This window comes from Lithobates pipiens, unplaced genomic scaffold, assembly GCF_037356315.1.
Source record: "Lithobates pipiens isolate NorthernLeopardFrog02 unplaced genomic scaffold, aLitPip1_a1.2 Scaffold_19, whole genome shotgun sequence".
NCBI lineage: Eukaryota > Metazoa > Chordata > Amphibia > Anura > Ranidae > Lithobates > Lithobates pipiens.
Genome location: NW_027507764.1, coordinates 462,329,582 through 462,347,001, shown reverse-complemented (window position 1 = coordinate 462,347,001; position 17,420 = coordinate 462,329,582). Strand labels below are relative to the sequence as shown.

At 44.4% G+C, this 17,420-nt stretch overlaps 1 protein-coding gene across 1 annotated transcript in view; it reads right to left on the bottom strand.

Moving 5' to 3' along the window:
• LOC143997260 (NXPE family member 2-like) overlaps nucleotides 1–17,420 on the bottom strand; it is a 55,905-nt gene that overhangs the window by 20,017 nt on the left and 18,468 nt on the right. Inside the window, exons 4-5 of the mRNA XM_077492799.1 lie at nucleotides 17,217–17,281; nucleotides 8,841–9,056 (exon numbers count right to left, since the gene is read on the bottom strand). Of these exons, the coding sequence (XP_077348925.1) occupies nucleotides 8,841–9,056; nucleotides 17,217–17,281 (281 nt within the window). The remainder of the gene's footprint in view (nucleotides 1–8,840; nucleotides 9,057–17,216; nucleotides 17,282–17,420) is intronic.

Sequence of the window (17,420 nt, the reverse complement as noted above, 5' to 3'; positions counted from 1 at the left end):
CATCTTGTGGCTAGTGACATGGCAAGTGGACAATCCACAACTTGTGGCAGGTGATGTGGCAAGTGACGTGGCAGGTGATGTGGCAAGTGGACAATCCCCAACTTGTGGCAGGTGACGTGGCAAGTGGACAATCCAAAACTTGTGGCAGGTGACGTGGCAAGTGACGTGGCAGGTGATGTGGCAAGTGGACAATCCACAACTTGTGGCAGGTGACGTGGCAAGTGGTCAATCCACAACTTGTGGCAGGTGACGTGGGAAGTGACGTGGCAAGTAGACAATCCACAACTTGTGGCAGGTGATGTGGCAAGTGACGTGGCAGGTGATGTGGCAAGTCACGTGGCAAGTGGACAATCCACAACTTGTGGCAGGTGATGTGGCTGGTGACGTGAAAAGTGGACAATCCACAACTTGTGGCAGGTGGCATGGCAGGTGACGTGGAAAGTTGACAATCCACATCTTGTGACAAGTGATGTGGCAGGTGATGTGGCAAGTGACGTGGCAAGTGGACAATCCACAACTTGTGGCAGGTGATGTGGCAAGTGGACAATCCCCAACTTGTGGCAAGTGACATGGCAAGTGACGTGGCAAGTGGACAATCCGAAACTTGTGGCAGGTGACGTGGCAAGTGACGTGGCAGGTGATGTGGCAAGTCACGTGGCAAATGGACAATCCACAACTTGTGGCAGGTGACGTGGCAGTTGGACAATCCACAACTTGTGGCAGGGGATGTGGCAAGTCACGTGGCAAGTGGACAATCCCCAACTTGTGGCAGGTGCCGTGGGAAGTGACACGCTAAATACAAGTACACTGCAGCTCTCACAGCTGCTGCTACTCACTCTGGTCTCACAAAATTGCTGAAATAGTTAATAATACTATATAAAATTAAAAACAAGAGCTAAGCGGGACTTTAAATGAAGTACGGGGTCTTTTATTGAAAAAAAGTTTGTATACTTAAGCCAATGTTTATTTGTTTTTTTTGTTTTTTTTTTGTTTTTGTTTTTTTGTTTTTTTGGACCATATTGTTTAAAGTATCTTATTATTCATCATTGTTTTAGATTTAGCAGCTTCTATTGTTTTTTCCAAAAAATTAAAAAAAAAAAAAAAAAAAAAAAAAAAAAATTTTTTTTTTTTTGCACTATTCGGTCCTTGACGCACCTATGCAGTCGGGTGGTGTTGGTGTCGTCTGCATCGCTGCATTCCTTTTTGTCATGATCGGGAGTTGCGATGCGCACTGGGGGACGCCCTCCGCCCTCCTCATCCAAGATTTTTTTATTTTTTATTTTTTTCTCTTGGCTGGGAGGCGGGGCGCGTTCACCCACTGCGTATCGGCGTCACACTTTCACCACCGTTTGTACGGCATCACTGTTATGGGTGCCGCCTTTCAGGCTAGGTTGATTTACATCCTCATTTCACCTGGAGTGTGGGTGTGGACGCTGACTCGGAGTGTGTATATATCCCGGGTCTGGCATTGCTCACTCTTCCATTTGGTGTCCTTGAGTGTGTGACGCTGGGGGCCCCCAGACGGCGGTTTGGCTGTATCCATGGTTGGCGGCGGCAGGCGGGACCGGAACAACTGGGGCTATTCACCTACCATACACTGTCACCCCTTGTTTTCGCGTTTTTTCCACACACAAGGTATTTTTGCACAATCAATCCATATGTCCCTCTTTCTTTACTTTTTTCTGTCACTACTCACTCTGTCACCTGGCATTCAGACTGGGTCATGTCATACACAGCCACTTTCCCCCTCCTTCCCCTTTTTCTTCCGCCCTCTTCCCCCTCCCCCCCTTTCCCATGCTAACCCTCTCCTACACTCATCACACATCCACCCCAACATTTTCTTTTTTCAACGCATTTTTCTTTCACAATTCTCAGATTATCTGTAGTTCTTACCATGCATTTTTTCACCCATTAGGCTCAGTTTTATATTTCCATATTCGTTTTCACTTACTAAACGCCCTTGTTGTCCCGGTGGTTGCCTGTGTGTGCATTCTGTGGGCCTCCTCGCCCTTGGATGGGCCTCCTCAACTCCCGTATCATCGCTTTGGGTGCCTAGGCTTTCGGCGCTGCACTTTTGACTGCATGGCTATGTGTAAGTGACCACTAGGTAGGGGTATTTCAATCTCCCCATGTTCCATCATTGCAAACATTAATTTACCACTACTCTGTATTTTCAGACCAGTCACGAGCTTGCTCCTGACGAGCGGTAGTAAGCCGCGAAACGCGTAGAGCCAATAATCGCCGTGTATTTTGGTACCCCAATTTCAACTAGCATCAATTCTTGAAAAATTGCATCAACTATGTTGTTTTTTTCTTTACTAATCCACTGCAACAACCAAGAAGTCATAGATTCAAAGTTGTTGCCTACATTGTATTATTTGTTTAATTTATTTCCATATTTGGTTGTCTTATGTATATAATGGAGGTGCGCTTTTATAACCTACTCTGTATTGGTCAGTAAGATTATATAAAACAAAATGTCAATGTTAATAATGTGTCTGTCTGTGCACCTCTTTAATATACATGTAATTTTGTCGCATCATATAATCGCATAACAATATTTCCCCTTTTTTTTTCAATAAAAGACCCCGTACTTCATTTAAAGTCCCGCTTAGCTCTTGTTTTTAATTTTATATCTTATATCTGATAGGGATGGAGGCTATGACCTCATTTAAAGTCCCAAAATTTCCCCCTCCCCTTTTCCCATCATGTTACAGTTAATAATACTGTTTTTTGAGCTGGGGAGGGTCTATGATGTTAGCTTAACTAAACGCTTCTAGACGCAAACGTGGTAAAACGCGGTAAAACGCCGCTAAATCGTGGTAAAAATTGCGGCAAAACGCGCGTTTTTAAACGCCGATTTCAGCTTTTAAAAACATGTGTCCAGCAGAGTTTGCATCTGCGTCTCTGTGCATGAAGCCTTTAACACTCTTTGAAATGTATCCTAGCAGCTACCTAGGAGGGTGCTACACAAGATATGGTTGATTTACTAAAACTGGAGGGTGAAAAATCTAAAACAACTCTGTATAGAAACCAATCAGCTTCCAGGTTTTTTAGTCAAAGCTTAAAATTTACAAGCTGAAGTTAGAAGTGGATTGGCTACCACGCAGAGCTGCACTCTCCAGTTTTGGTAAATCAAACCCACCATTCTCAGCTTTTTTTGACCGCCTATGCATTGGGGGCCATTTCTATCTGGTAAGCAGGTTTGTTGATTGTATGGAATGGGATTTTATCAAGCCTGGATGCCCTTTTTTATACACTGGCTACATAGATTCCTGCACTTAAAGTATTACACTTTGGACTGTTTTACTTATTGTTACATTTCACATTTTCACTGTGTACAGTTGTTCAAGTTTTGCACATGGATTTGTGGGATTCTCTTTTTTTATTTCTCTATGAATCTCTTTGCAACAACTGTTTGGATGTGTAAAACAATGTTAACAAAGCCGTCAAAGTTTTTAATCAGCAGCATTTTTACAGTGATGAGGAAAACGAAACTAAAAGAGGAAGTAAACCCTGATGGGTTTACTTCCTCTTTTTTTCCCTGCAAAGGTAAAGCATAATGGACTACTATGCATCGCATAGTAGCTCATTATGTGTCACTTACCTGACACAGGAGCCAGCGAAGTCGCCGCTGTCACCTGTAGTCCGCCGCATCCATCTTGGTTGTGGCGTCTCTCGCAGCTCCGACGAATGACAGCGGAGAAGCCGCGATGACGTCACTCCCGCGCATGCGCACGGGAGTCGCGTCTCAGAGCTCCGACGCTGCCATTCGGCGGAGCCGCGATGACGTCACTCCCGCGCATGCGCACGGGAGTCGACAAATTAGGCAAATCCATTCTTGGACTTGCCGCATTTAGTGCGCCTGCGCGCCGCTGTCTACGGCGCATGCGCCGTAGACAGCGGTGCCCGTTTTCGGGCAAATATCTCCTAAACCATATAGGTTTAGGAGATATTACTTGGACCTACAGGTAAGCCTTAATCTAGGCTTACCTGTAGGTCAAAGTTGTTTGGAAGGGTTTACTTCCATTTAAAAGTATACTACATTTTCGTCCGCTGACAAAAACTATGACGAAAATCAAATCCGTTTCATCTTGAAAACGGGACGAAAATGTGGGACAGGAACATTTACCCTCATGAACTAACTTCTGTTTTTTCACAGAGCTCCGCCTGCTTCCACAATCTGCTCCCAGGAAGCAAGTGCATTCAACTGCACCATGACGACTGCCAGAGACCAGAGAGAGCAGCACTGTGCATTACAGGCTAGCCAGGCCTCCCGAGTAGGGCCATCTTTAAGGCAGGGCAAAAGGGGCAGCTGCCCTGGGCCCTGTCATTGTTGTGGGGAGCTGCCTCATACTTGCCAACTATCCCAGTTTAAATTCCCTTGTCCCTTGAAGTTTTAGTCCTGGGCTGTGTCCCGATATCTCAGTGTGAAGTGCTGGTACTAATGCTGCCCAGCTATGCCCTATTGTTGTGTACAGATGACCCACCTGCAGGCCCTGTGTTTACATGTAAATAACCAGCATTCATATGTAAATAGCGGAAGCTTTACTAAGTAAATAGCTGCGGCCGGCGGCTTTGATATGTAAATAAAGGTGTCATTCATATGTGTATCATGCTCCCCTGCAGTGAGGAGATGATGTGCTGTAACCTCTACCAACCAATCTGTGAGCAGTATTACTATACAGGAATTTCTAGCAACCAATTAACAAGCAGAAATCATTTGTGTAACCTCTAGCAACTAATCAGTGAGCCGTAATGTGTGCTGTAACCTCTAGCAACCAGTCATTAAAAAGTAATGATATGCTGTAACCCCTGGCAACTAATCGCAATTGCTGCCTGATCTGATACAGTAAACTGATTTTAAGTCTAGCTGCTATTGTATGTCTCGGAGCAGTTAGAGAGTGAAATTGCATGGGGGGGGGGGGGCAAGAAAAATTTTGCCCAGGGTTCAATCAATATTAAAGACAGCCCTGATCTAAACCATTCCATTGTAGCTCTGGCTGCATGTTTAGGGTCGTTGTCCTGCTATAAGGTGAACTTCTGCCCCAGTCTCAAGTTTTTTGCAGACTCTAACGGGCTTTCCTCTAAGATTGCCCTGTACTTGTCTCCATCCATCTTCCCATCAACTCTGACCAATTTCCCTGTCCCTGCTGAAGAAAAGCATCCCCACAACATGATGCTGCCACCACCATGTTTCATGGTGGGGATGGTGTGTTCAGGGTGATTTGCAGCATTCCTTTTCTGCCACACATAGCGTTTTGCTCTTAGGCCAAAAAGGGCACCTTCTTCCACATGTTTGCTGTGTCCTCCACGTGGCTTCTTGCAAACTGCAAACAGGACTTCTTATGATTTTCTTCAACAATGGCTTTCTTCTTGCCACTCTTACATAAAGGCCAGATTTGTGGACAGATTCTCCCACCTGAGCTGTGGATCTCTGCAGCTCTTTCAGAGTTAGGCCGGGTTCACACCGCTGCGATGCGGGAACGCCGCGAATCCGCGGCGTTTTCCCGCATCGCACACCTCCCGCCGGCAGTTCACACTGCCCTATGCGGACGGCTGGAAGTGTCAATGTTATGTTAATGACACCCCCAGATCCGTCCGCATATCGCAGTGCGATCTGCCGACTCGCACAGGAATCGGATCGCATGGTGTGAACCCCCATGCGATCCGATTCTGATGCGGACCAAAAAAAGGGTCCCGTGCGAGTTTGCTGCGGGAGTGCTGCGAATTCAGCCATACTATCTGTATGGCTGAACTCGCATCGCTACGGAGATCGGATGTGATTTGCGGTGCGAATCACATCCGGATCTCCCCCCCGCAGCAGTGTGAACCCAGCCTTACCATGGGCATCTTGGCTGCTTCTCTGATTAATGCTTTCCTCACCTGGTCTATCTGTTTATGTGGATGGCCATGTCTTGGTAGGTTTGCAGCTGTGCCATATTCTTTCCATTTTCCGATGATGCATTGAACAATGCTCCATGAGAAACTTGGTATATATTTTTATAACCTAACCCTGTTTTAAACTTCTTCACAACTTTATCCCTGACCTGTCTGGTGTGTTCCTTGGCCTTCATGATGCTGTTTGTTTACTAAGGTTCTCTAACAAATTTCTGAGGGCTTCACAGAACAGCTGTATTTATGCTGAAATTAAATTACACACAGTGGGACTCTAGTTACTAATTAGGTGACTTCTGAAGGCAATTGGTTCCACTAGATTTTAGTTAGGGGTATTAGAGTAAAGGGGGCTGAATACAAATGCGTGCCACACTTTTCAGATATTTATTTGTGAAAAATGTTGAAAACCATTTATAATTTTGCTTCCACTTCACAATTATGTGCCACTTTGTGTTGGCCTAACACACACACACACACACACTCTACTGTGCAAAAGTTTTAGTCAGGTGTAAAAAAAAAAAATACTGTAAATTAAGAGCGCTTTCATAAATAGAAGTGTTAATAGTTTACTTGTTATCAATTAAAGCAGTAGTAAACCACTGCAATAAAAAATAAAATTAAAATAATCCTCTCCCCTGCAAAATTATAGCATAATATGCTAGTATACTATGAAACTGTGCCCCATCAAATGTAGCCTCTGTGCCCATAATATGTAGCCACTGTGCCCCCGCAATTGCAGCCTTTTTGCCCATAATATGCAGCCACTGTGCCTGCCCACCAACCCGCTGTCTGCCCGACACTTACCCTATCGTGATGGTGTGTCAGGCCGCTGGTCAGGTGGCGAGCTGTGGGATGGTAGCTCTGCGATGGATGCTGTGTCATCCGACTCCACCGTGTGTGTCTTCTTCCTGTATTCCTTGGGACCAATGAGATGAGCTCTGCCTTCAGCCAAACAGGTGTCTCCTTATTGGCTGAGAGGCAGTTCTGTGTTAGCAAAGCAAATATTCATTTGCTTTACTAACACACCTGGGTGCACTTCGAGCATAATGGTTTGTGCTCACAGTGCACCTTTTTTGAAGCCTATTAGAGCCTATGGCTGTAATCTAATTTAGGCGTCAGGTGACGGAAAAGGGGCCAGCTACAGCAGCCGTGGATAGATTCATAAAATGCTAGAATCTATCCATAGTACACAGAGGGGTGGCTGGAGAGAAGCGCCCCTAATGGACGCACCGCCACTAATACGATGTGAGAATCCTTTGCCTTCAAAACATACATTTTTCTAAATACACTTGCAAGCAGTTTTTGAAGGAAGTCAGCAGGTAGGATGTTCCAAATATCATAGTTTCATAGTTAGGTTGAATAAAGACACCAGTCCATCCAGTTCAACCTGAGTGAGTGTCTACAATTGTCCCCATCCCTGTACATTGCACACTCATGTTGGTTCCTACCCTCAAGGAGCCCACAATCCAAGGTCCCCATTCATATCCTAGGGCCAATTTTGAACAGAAGCCAATTTACCTACCTGCATGTCTTTAGATCGTGGGAGGAAACCGGAGTACCCAGAGGAAGCCCACGCAGGCACAGGGAGAACATGCAAACTCCAGGCAGGTAGTGTCATGGTTGGGATTTGAACCAGCAACCCTTCTTACTGCTAGGTGAGAGTGCTACCCACTACACCACTGTGCCACCCTGCATATCTTGGAGAACAAACCACAGATTTTCTCTGGATATAGGTTGCCTCAAATTCAGATAGACTTGATGATTTTGAGATCAGGACGATGTGGGGGGAACCATTATTTTCTGGATTCCTTGTTCTTTATGCTGAAGATAGTTCTTAATGACATTGGCTGTATGTTTGGGGTCCTTGTCCTACTGCAGAATACATTTGGGGTCAATCACATGCCTCCCTGATGGTATGGAATGATGGATAATATCTGCCTGTATTTCTCATCATTGAGGACGCCATTGATCCTGACTAAATTTCCAACTTAATTTGCAGAAATGCCGCCCCAAACTTGCAAGTCATTAGAACAAATCTGTGGATATTATTCAAGTGCAAAATCAAGTGAGTACCCACAGTACAGGTGTGAAGAACGAGTAGTATATATAAGAGACTTTGATGACAAGTGTTTGCAAATTGAAGCAGAAGTCAAAAATACCATCAGTGTAGTTTGAGTGTAATGCCCTGTACACACGGTCGGATTTTCAGATGGAAAAGGTCCGATCTGATTATGTTGTCGGAAAATAGTGTGTGGGCTCTATCTGACTTTTTCCGTCTGATATCCAGACGGAAAAAGTTTGAGAGCTGGATCTAAAATTTTCTGACAACAAAATCCGAACTATTTTCAATCGTTTGTAGAGAATTCCGACGGAAAGACAAAAGACCAAAGCTACTGGCTACTAGCCTCTATGTAATCCCGTTGTACGCAACGAACGTCACCTCGTTCCGAACAATCGGATTTTCCGACAACTTTGTCCGACCGTGTGTATACAAGACAAGTTTGGCACAAAATCTGTCAGGAAAAATCTGATGGATTTTGTTGTCGGAATGTCCGACCGTGTGTACAGGGCATAAAAGTTGCATATGGTTGGTCTCTCTCTACCATGTGGGAATAAACCTCATGGAGCAAATGTGAAGTGTCCAGCATATGCAAAACACAGAACTATAATAGAAATGACCATCCACATACAAGATGACGTATATTCAATGTTAACCTGTCAAAATTTATCAATGGGGAAAGAGGTCACAGAGAGCAATAAAAACCTGACATCCCTCTCCACTCTATGCAAAATTTAAATACAGTGTAACAAAAGTTATGTTACATATTTTTTTTATCAATGAAGTTGTCAGTAGAAACTGGGACCTGGCTGTCCTGACAACCCATCCTGGATTTACAGTTTCACCAAGGAAATATCACACTCTTATATTGTTTCAAACTTACTTTTGATTTGATTCTTCAAATATGCTATCCACTGTCTTAGAGTCGAATCACCAAACAGATAGATGAACTTCCATTTCAAGCATGTGTCCAGTTCTTCCAGATTGTCATATTTCAGCATACTGCATGTCTTTGGATACCATACATCCTTCAGGACATATCCACTAGGATATTCTAACTTCATTCCAAATGTGCATTTTTCTTTTTCTTCAGTAACACCTATGGAAAAAAAAAGACAAATTATATTTGTTTGTTTGCCTCAAAATTTGTGTACCCCCCTGGTCCTAAACTGGGGCTATTATGGAAAGAAGTAAAATGAATTGAGGAGTTTTGGATAAGAATGCTGCTGTTAACTTGTCAGTGATACACTGATAATGTTATTACAAACAGAGGAGCAGTGCAATCTAGACATGTGCATTTCATTTCGTTCCGAATCGAAATTCGGACGAATTTTCATTATTTGGACATTCGGATGCATCCGAATACCCGAATTACAATGCTAACGAATTCAAACGAAATTCGAATCAAATTTGAAAAATTACATTTTGCGACCCGACTTTGGGATCACGTATCTCGGGGCCACTTCTAGCTAGGAACCCCAAATTTGGTATGCAAACACAGTAGAACTAGCACTACAACATCTCCAATTGTTGGGTCGCAAAATGTCATTCTCTGCTACAGAAAAGTGCTTGACATTTTGCGACCCAAATTTGGGGCCCCGTAACTCGGGGTCACTTGGAGCTAGAAACCCCAGAGAAACCCCAGAGATGTTGTAGTGCTAGTTCTATTGTGTTTGCATACCAAATTTGGTGTTTCTAGCTATAAGTGACCCCGGGATATGTGGCCCCAAAATCGGGTCACAAAATGTAATTCTCTGCTGCAGAAAAGTGCTTGACATTTGTGACCCGACTTTGGGGCCCTGTAACTTAGCACCAAATGACCCCGAGATACATGGCCCTAAAGTCGGGTCACAAAATATTTTCGAATCTGGTTGAAATAGTTTTGAATGGGGTTGAAATAATTTCGAATCATGTTGAAATCATTTTGAATTCGGTAGAAATATTTTCGAATTTGGTTGAAATATTTTTGAATGCGACTGATTTTTCGAATTCGGTAGAAAACTAAACAAAATCCAAAAACGAATTTAACAAATTTAACGAATATAACTAAACAAAGTTAATTAATTAACTAATTAAAACGAAACAAAACTAAACAAATTTTTTCCTTTCGCACATGTCTAGCGCAATCTTTTACTGTCTCAACCAAACCTATTATACCCACTAATAAGCCTAATAATAAAAACTGGTATATACACTGTGTTCCATTGTTTACCAATAATTTTTTGCATGTATGCGTTTCATTTTTAGACATATTTATTATGTCTATATAATATTGGTTTTGCACTGAACAATTTATATACCACTTTTTATTATTAGGTTTATTAGTGGGTGTAATACATTTGGTTGAGACAGTATAAGATTGCGTTGCTCCTCCTTTCTTTGTAATAGCTCAGATTGGTTGTACGTTTTTTTTCTGGTCTTTCCCTAATCTCAATTAGGTTGTGCAATTCTCACTGTCGCTAGTAGGTGTTACAGGTATCACAGGCCAGTATGAGGTAGTACAACTAGGTTGAGTTATGATCATTTATAGTGATGGACGAACTTCCAACGGGACGTTTCGCAAAAGCAGCCAAAAGTTCACGAACTGCAAAGTTTGCGGCAGACCCCATTGACTTTAATGGCAGGCGAACCTTAAAAACCTCCAGGTCATATTTTCAGCCACAAAATACTTACTAGCTGTGCACACATAGTCCCACAACATGGACACTGACATAACAAAAGTATTAAGTGAATCTGGGATCGACAACGACAAGTATTCTTTTTTTATCTATGAAATTTTGACAATTCAGGAGCGCATGAAGGCCATGGAGGAGAGGCAAGGTCAGGGCAGACTATGAAGGGGGTGCAGTAGATGATCAGTGCCACAGTCAGGGCAGCACAGTCCTCTGCCAGTGTCCCAGTGTGCCGACCTGTGCTTGAGCCCCTCCCTCTGCCCGGCCCTTACCCCCACCTATGCAGGGCTCCACTGCGGTGGTTCGGAGGTGCCAGTCCAGTGCTGATCCTCAGCCATGGTGTTGGCACTGCCTGCTGATTGGCTTCTCCGCTGCTATCTCCCTCACTGACACCAGCACCGAGATAGAGAGCACTGACACCACACCAGCACCGTGATAGAGAGCACTGACACCAGCACCGTGATAGAGAACACTGACACCAGCACCGATATAGAGAGCACTGACACCAGCACCAAGATAGAGAGAGAGCACTGACACCAGCACCGAAAAAGAGAGCACTGATATCACACCAACACCGTGATAGAGAGCACTGAAACCACACCAGCACCGATATATAGAGCACTGACACCAGCACAGTGATAGAGAGCACTGACACCAGCACCGTGATAGAGAGCACTGACACCAGCACCTTGATAGAGAGCAGCACTGACACAAGCACCGTGATAGAGAACAGCACTGACACCAGCACCATGATAGAGAGCACTGACACCAGCACCACAATAGAGAGAGAGAGCACTGACACCAGCATCGTGATAGAGAGCACTGAGACCACACCAGCACCGAGATAGAGAGCACTGACACCACACCAGCACCGTGATAGAGAGCACTGACACAAGCACCATGAATTCCTGCTTGCATCAGTGCTTCCTGCACGCTCCATAAAGAAGTCATAAGGTACGATGTCACTGATGGCGCCATGGCTGCGACTGACCAGTTTGGTGATCTCATCAAATGGCCGCAGAAGTCTGCATGCATCGCGCATGAGCAGCCACTGGCGTGTTGAAAAAAAACAAGCTCCCAGAACCTGTTCTGCCGCAGAGTTCGTACAGGTAGTCGTTAACTGCACGTTTCTGCTGGAGCAGCCTATCAAGCATATAGAAGGTTGAGTTCCATCGCGTCGGGCAATCGCAAATAAGACATCTAACCGGCAGATTGTGTCACCGCTGAATGTCAGCAAGGCGAGCCATGGCCATGTAAGATCTTCGGAAATGGGCCAAGATTTTCCTTGCCTGCCGCAAGATGTCCTGGACCCCAGGGTATTTGACAATGAAAGTGTGTAATTTTGCCCTGTTTCAATGCGCTAAGCAGATTGGCACTGTTGTCACACACCACTTTACCAACTGTCAAATTGAGCGGTTTTAGCCACTGATCTGCCTCTGAACGCAAAGCTGAATGGAGTGCAGGGCCAGTGTGGGCTCTTGGCTTCCAGGCATAACAGATGCAGCACAGCATGGCAACGTCTCACCTGGCATGTCGAATAGGTTATGGGGATCTTGGGCAGCGCAGCAGAAGAGATGCTAGCAGCGGAAAAGGAGGAGTCAGTCGAGGAGGAGAGGGAGAAGGATGGAGTAGGAGGAGGAGAAGAAGAGCCAGGCCTGCATGCAATCCATGGCGGTAAAACCAAATCTCTACGGGTGCCACGTGTTACATACTTGATGGCCGTCAGAAGGTTCACCCAGTGGGCAGTAAAAGTTATATACCTTCCCTGCCCTGTTTGCCAGACCACGTGTCTGTGGTCAGATGTATCTTGGCACCGACACTGTGTGCCAGAGATACATTCACTTGCCGCTGAACATGGCCATATAGCTCTGGGATGCCCTTCTGTGAGAAATACTTCCTTCCTGGGACCTTCCATTGTGGTATTCCAATAGCCATACATTTTTGAAAGGCCTCCGAGTCCACCAGTTTATATGGCAGTAGTTGGCGGGCTATCAGTTCTGACAAGCCAGTGGTCAACCGTTAGGCAAAAGGGTTATCCGGCATCATCATTTTTTTACGCTCGAACATTTGGCCCACGGAAGCCTGCCTTTTTCCAGAAAAACGTGAGGATGGCATGATGGAAGGTGGAGTGGAGGACAATTGTGAGGAGAGAGGAGAAGTAGATGAGGCTGGATGGTGAGATCCTGGAGTGAGACTTTGTGGGTTTCATTGCTCCCACTGGGCTCGGTGATGGCATCTCATGTGCCTTCTTAAGGCGGTCGTCCCTAGGTGAGTGTTGGGCTTACCGTGACTTATGCATTGACTGCAAAGATTGCAGATGGCAACACTATTGTCAGCAGCGGACATGTTAAAAAAAGCCCACACTGCGGAGCCATGTGCCGGCGTCCTGGGAGTGCCAGATGTGACCGTACATGGTTGATGCCTCGCTCCTGATACATTAGTAGTCTGCTTTGTCCCTCCTGTGCAATCTAAGTTCTGCCTGCTTCTCCTCCCTATCTGCTGGTCCATATCTCCCTCTGAACTCCCCTCCTCTTCCTCTCTTGTGGGCACCCACGTGACATCACTAGACATGTCATCATCAACGTCACCTTCCCCGCCGCTATAATTAGAGATCTCGGAGTAGGCAGCAACACCATGGACCAACCTCCTCCTTGGGCTGATCTGGGTACTGTCGTCAGACTGTTGAGTGGTGGTTGTTGCTACCTCCTCTTCCTGATCCAATGCCAAGAGTAGCTGCGCATCGGCAATGTCTTGTGATGGATCGGAAAATAATTCCTATGACTCAAGAGGAGGGTATATGGTGGTGGTGGTGTTGGTGGTAGTGTCTTTTGGGGTGCACACAGTAGAGAGTGAAGAAGAGGGTGCAGATCGAGAGGATGAGGAGGGTGCAGAAGAGTAAGGCTGAGTGAGCCACTCAACCAAGTCTGGTGCATCCTTTGACGTAATAAAATGCACCTTCTGCAATTTCCCACTTTGGCTAAAGCCTGTTGCTCCTGCCCTACCCCTATGACCCCTGTGGAAGGGCCTGCCTCTTCCTCTGCCTGTCATTTTTTAAATGACCCTGTGAAAAAAGTCTCTAGAGAAGTGCAGTATGTATGTCGAAGAAGGTATATAACACCCCGCTTCAATCGGTCGTTTTGGGGGGCACTGGTCTATCACACCAGTTATAATACTTTTTTTTAAATTGCGTTTGTCACTCTTTGTACTATCACTGCATAACCGCTCAGCAGTCACAATGCTGCACAGTGGAAATGCACTATACTATGCTTTCTATATTTGCAAGTATTTTATATGTGTTTTACACCCCTATATACTGCACACCAAATAGTACACCTATGCCAGTCCTTAAAAGGACCTTTGTGGACCTGATAGTAGCTAGCTAGTAGCTAGTGAATTGCAGACTGTGCCTGCTCCAAACACCAAAATGTCCCTCCCTACACTGAGAAATGACAGCTGCAGAATCGGTCAGCAGCACAGCAGTGCAGTGCACTATAATATGCATTCTATATTTGAAAGAAAGTATATTATATGTGTACAACCCTGTATAATGTACACTTATACCAGTCCTTAAAAGGACCTTTGTGGACCTAGTAGCTAGTGATTTGCAGACTGTCCCTGCTCCAAACACCAAACTGTCCCTCAGTCCCTACACTGATAAAAGACAGCTGCAGAATCGGTCAGCACTCAGCAGCACAGCAGTCAGCAGTGCAACATAATATACTTTGTATATTTGAAAGAAAGTATATTATACGTGTACAACCCTATATACTGTACACTTATACCAGTCCTTAAAAAGGACCTTTGTGGACCTAATAGTAATAGCTAGTGATTAAACTGACTGTCCCTGCTCCACACAGCGTCCTTTCCCTACACTGATAAAAGACAGCTGCAGAATCGGGCAGCACAGCAGTCATCAGTGCACAATAATATAATTTGTATATTTGAAAGAAAGTATATTCTAAGGGTATTACAACCCTATATACTGTACACCTATACCAGTCCTTAAAAGGACTTTTGTGGACCTAATAGTAATAGCTAGTGATTAAACTGACTGTCCCTGTTCCACACAGCGTCCTGTCCCTACACTGACAAAAGACAGAATGTAAAATGGCCGCCAGATCAGGTCTATTTTTAAGGTAGGGGTATGTCCAATTGTCCATGTGTTGAAATGTCTCAATTGGCTGTCCTGTACCCCATGATGGATGTGTTATCATGGGTCAAGGTTCTTTCACAATGTAAACGCATATGTCCGCCGCGCGAACAGCGCCAGAAGTCCGCCGGTTTGGCGAATCGCGAATGACCAAAATTTGCCACAAACCGACCGCCGGGCGAACTGCAAGGCCATCTCTAATCATTTATTCTTCTTCCAGTCAGCCCAGTAGGAGGTTCTTGACCACTGGTGCATTCTGGTAGAGGATTTATATTTGGATGGGGCCATGTGCTCCCTCTCTTCCCTCGGCCCCTCTGGCCTGAGGAAGTGCTGTTGAAGTGATTTCTGCGTGTAGGCCCAGATTGCCTGTCTGGGGCCTACTAATCCTGAGATGGTCCTTAGGCTGTCTTACCCAGCGTAGAAGTAGCCAAACCAAATTGGGAAGACCCAGGGGAGGGCCCTTGCTGGAGAGAGCCAGGATCAAGGCTGGTCTCTCAGGAGGACACACCTACATCTAAAACGTCTATTGGTCATGATTTCATATAAAGTCCCAAACTTTTGTTTTCTTTACATCTAAAATGTGCTTACACAGTGTCGCCGGCTTAAAGGTTCTGACACTGTAAAGTCCAATCTTGTTCTACATCCAAAAATGTGTTTGCAGTATTACCGGGTCGGCTTAAAGGTTCTGGTACTGTGAAGCTGTATTTTTGCTGGATTCAAGGAGTCTGTAAGTGATCTGCTACTGGTATTTCAGACCCCTTACTCTCTTTCCTACTACCTTCTTTCAAGTTCCACATTAAAACTTTGAAAAGATCAAAAGTGACTGGCACGAAATTTCTGTTCAAAACTCCCCATTATAGCCATGGACTCAGCCCTGGGGTAAATGCTAGCTCATCCCCGGCCTCTGGAGGTTACACCCTGCCTTCAGTAGACCCGGGGGGGTGCTACATATGCTTTTGATATTTATGTATGTTTATATATACATGATCCGTAGGCACACAATATTAAAATAAGAATCACTGTAGGTGTCACGATCACTTAAGTCTTCATTCCAGCATCTGGGTTGTGGCTATTGCATTCTCCCTGTCTGTGTCCACCTACAAGATGATTGATGTGATCAGTCACCTGTTATAAGCAAGCCAAACATTCAGTACCTTGCTTGTGATAGTGAATGATACCTGTTTTGTTCCTGATCAAGCTCCCTGTCTGCCCTGCTTTGCTAGTTTGGATTTCCCTGTGTATGACTTCGGACCGGATTATTGGACTGTTCCTTGAACTCAGCCCGCCTTTTGCCTGGACTGTCATAGAACCATGCTACTTGTCTGCTAACTGCAAGTTTTTCCTAGCTTTGCTCAGTTTCTGCCCTGATGTGGTAACCAGGCACTATAGCATTATGTATACATCCTGGGGGCAACCAAGTACCAGTAGGCCTGCTTGCCTTAAGGGAAAGGGGGCTGCTCTACGTGAAGCACACAGTAGCCAGCTATAGTGTCTGTCCACCCATGTTGGGGTAGACGTGACAGCAGGTTACCAAACATGGTGTAAATTACAACCTTTCTCTAATAAATCCCTTAAATTATATGTAAACCCTAACAACATACTTCTGTCATCTGCCCCCTTTTGGTTTGTTAAAGTGATTGTAAAGGCAGAAGGTTTTTTTTATCTTAATGCATTTTATTCATTAAGATAAAAAAAAACTTCTGTGTGCAGCAGCCCCCCTCAGCTCCCCTAATACTTGCCTGAGCCCCATCTAGATACAGTGATGTTACACAAAAGGTTTGGCTGTCCCGGACTCTTCCTCCTGATTAGGAGTTGCAAATTAATCCTAACACAGCAGCAGAACACAGCACTGTAACACATGTTAAGCATACGTGTGGGGTTTTCATATCACGAGGGCCTGTCAACTTTTCACTGACAAACTTCTTTTCAATAATCATCCACTGCTTTCTCTTCATTCATCTAACCTGCAGCGGAGGATTGACTATACATCCATTTATTCAACATGTTACAGGTATCTTATGTGTAACAGTATGACTAAACAATTACATCTATTAAGGCAGGATTACATAGCATTGATATTGAATGTGTATAGAAAACAGATGGTTAGTGCAACATTTACCCTACTACAATAATTTACTATAAAATTAAATATCGTAAATTTTACAATCAAAAGTTTTTGATAACAGATGTCCTCTTCACAGTCAAAGCTGGAAATGTTGCAGACAGATTTGTGCACTGATTGATACATTGTCAAGTGTAATAAATACATAAAAGTAACCTGAACAGTCCTAGAATCTCCCACCTTTATCATGATTTCCTGGAGGCACTTACATCCAAGCTTTATTGTTTTCAGAAAGATTGAAGGATAAGCATGCTCACTTTTCATCTTAGCAACCATCACAAAAGGAATAAAACATGTTGCAATAAAAACACTTACTGTTGTTGCAGGATAACACACTGATCGTGCTAAAGTTTTTCGGAATTTCAACTCTGATGTTAGACCTTAAAATCATCACAAAAAAAAATCGGTAGATAAATTGACCATAAAAACATTTCATTTGTATTCTATGGGAACAGAGGGGCGCCAGACTGAGTGCAGTATAAATCATATATTTAATAAAAAAAAGTAGTAACTCACAGG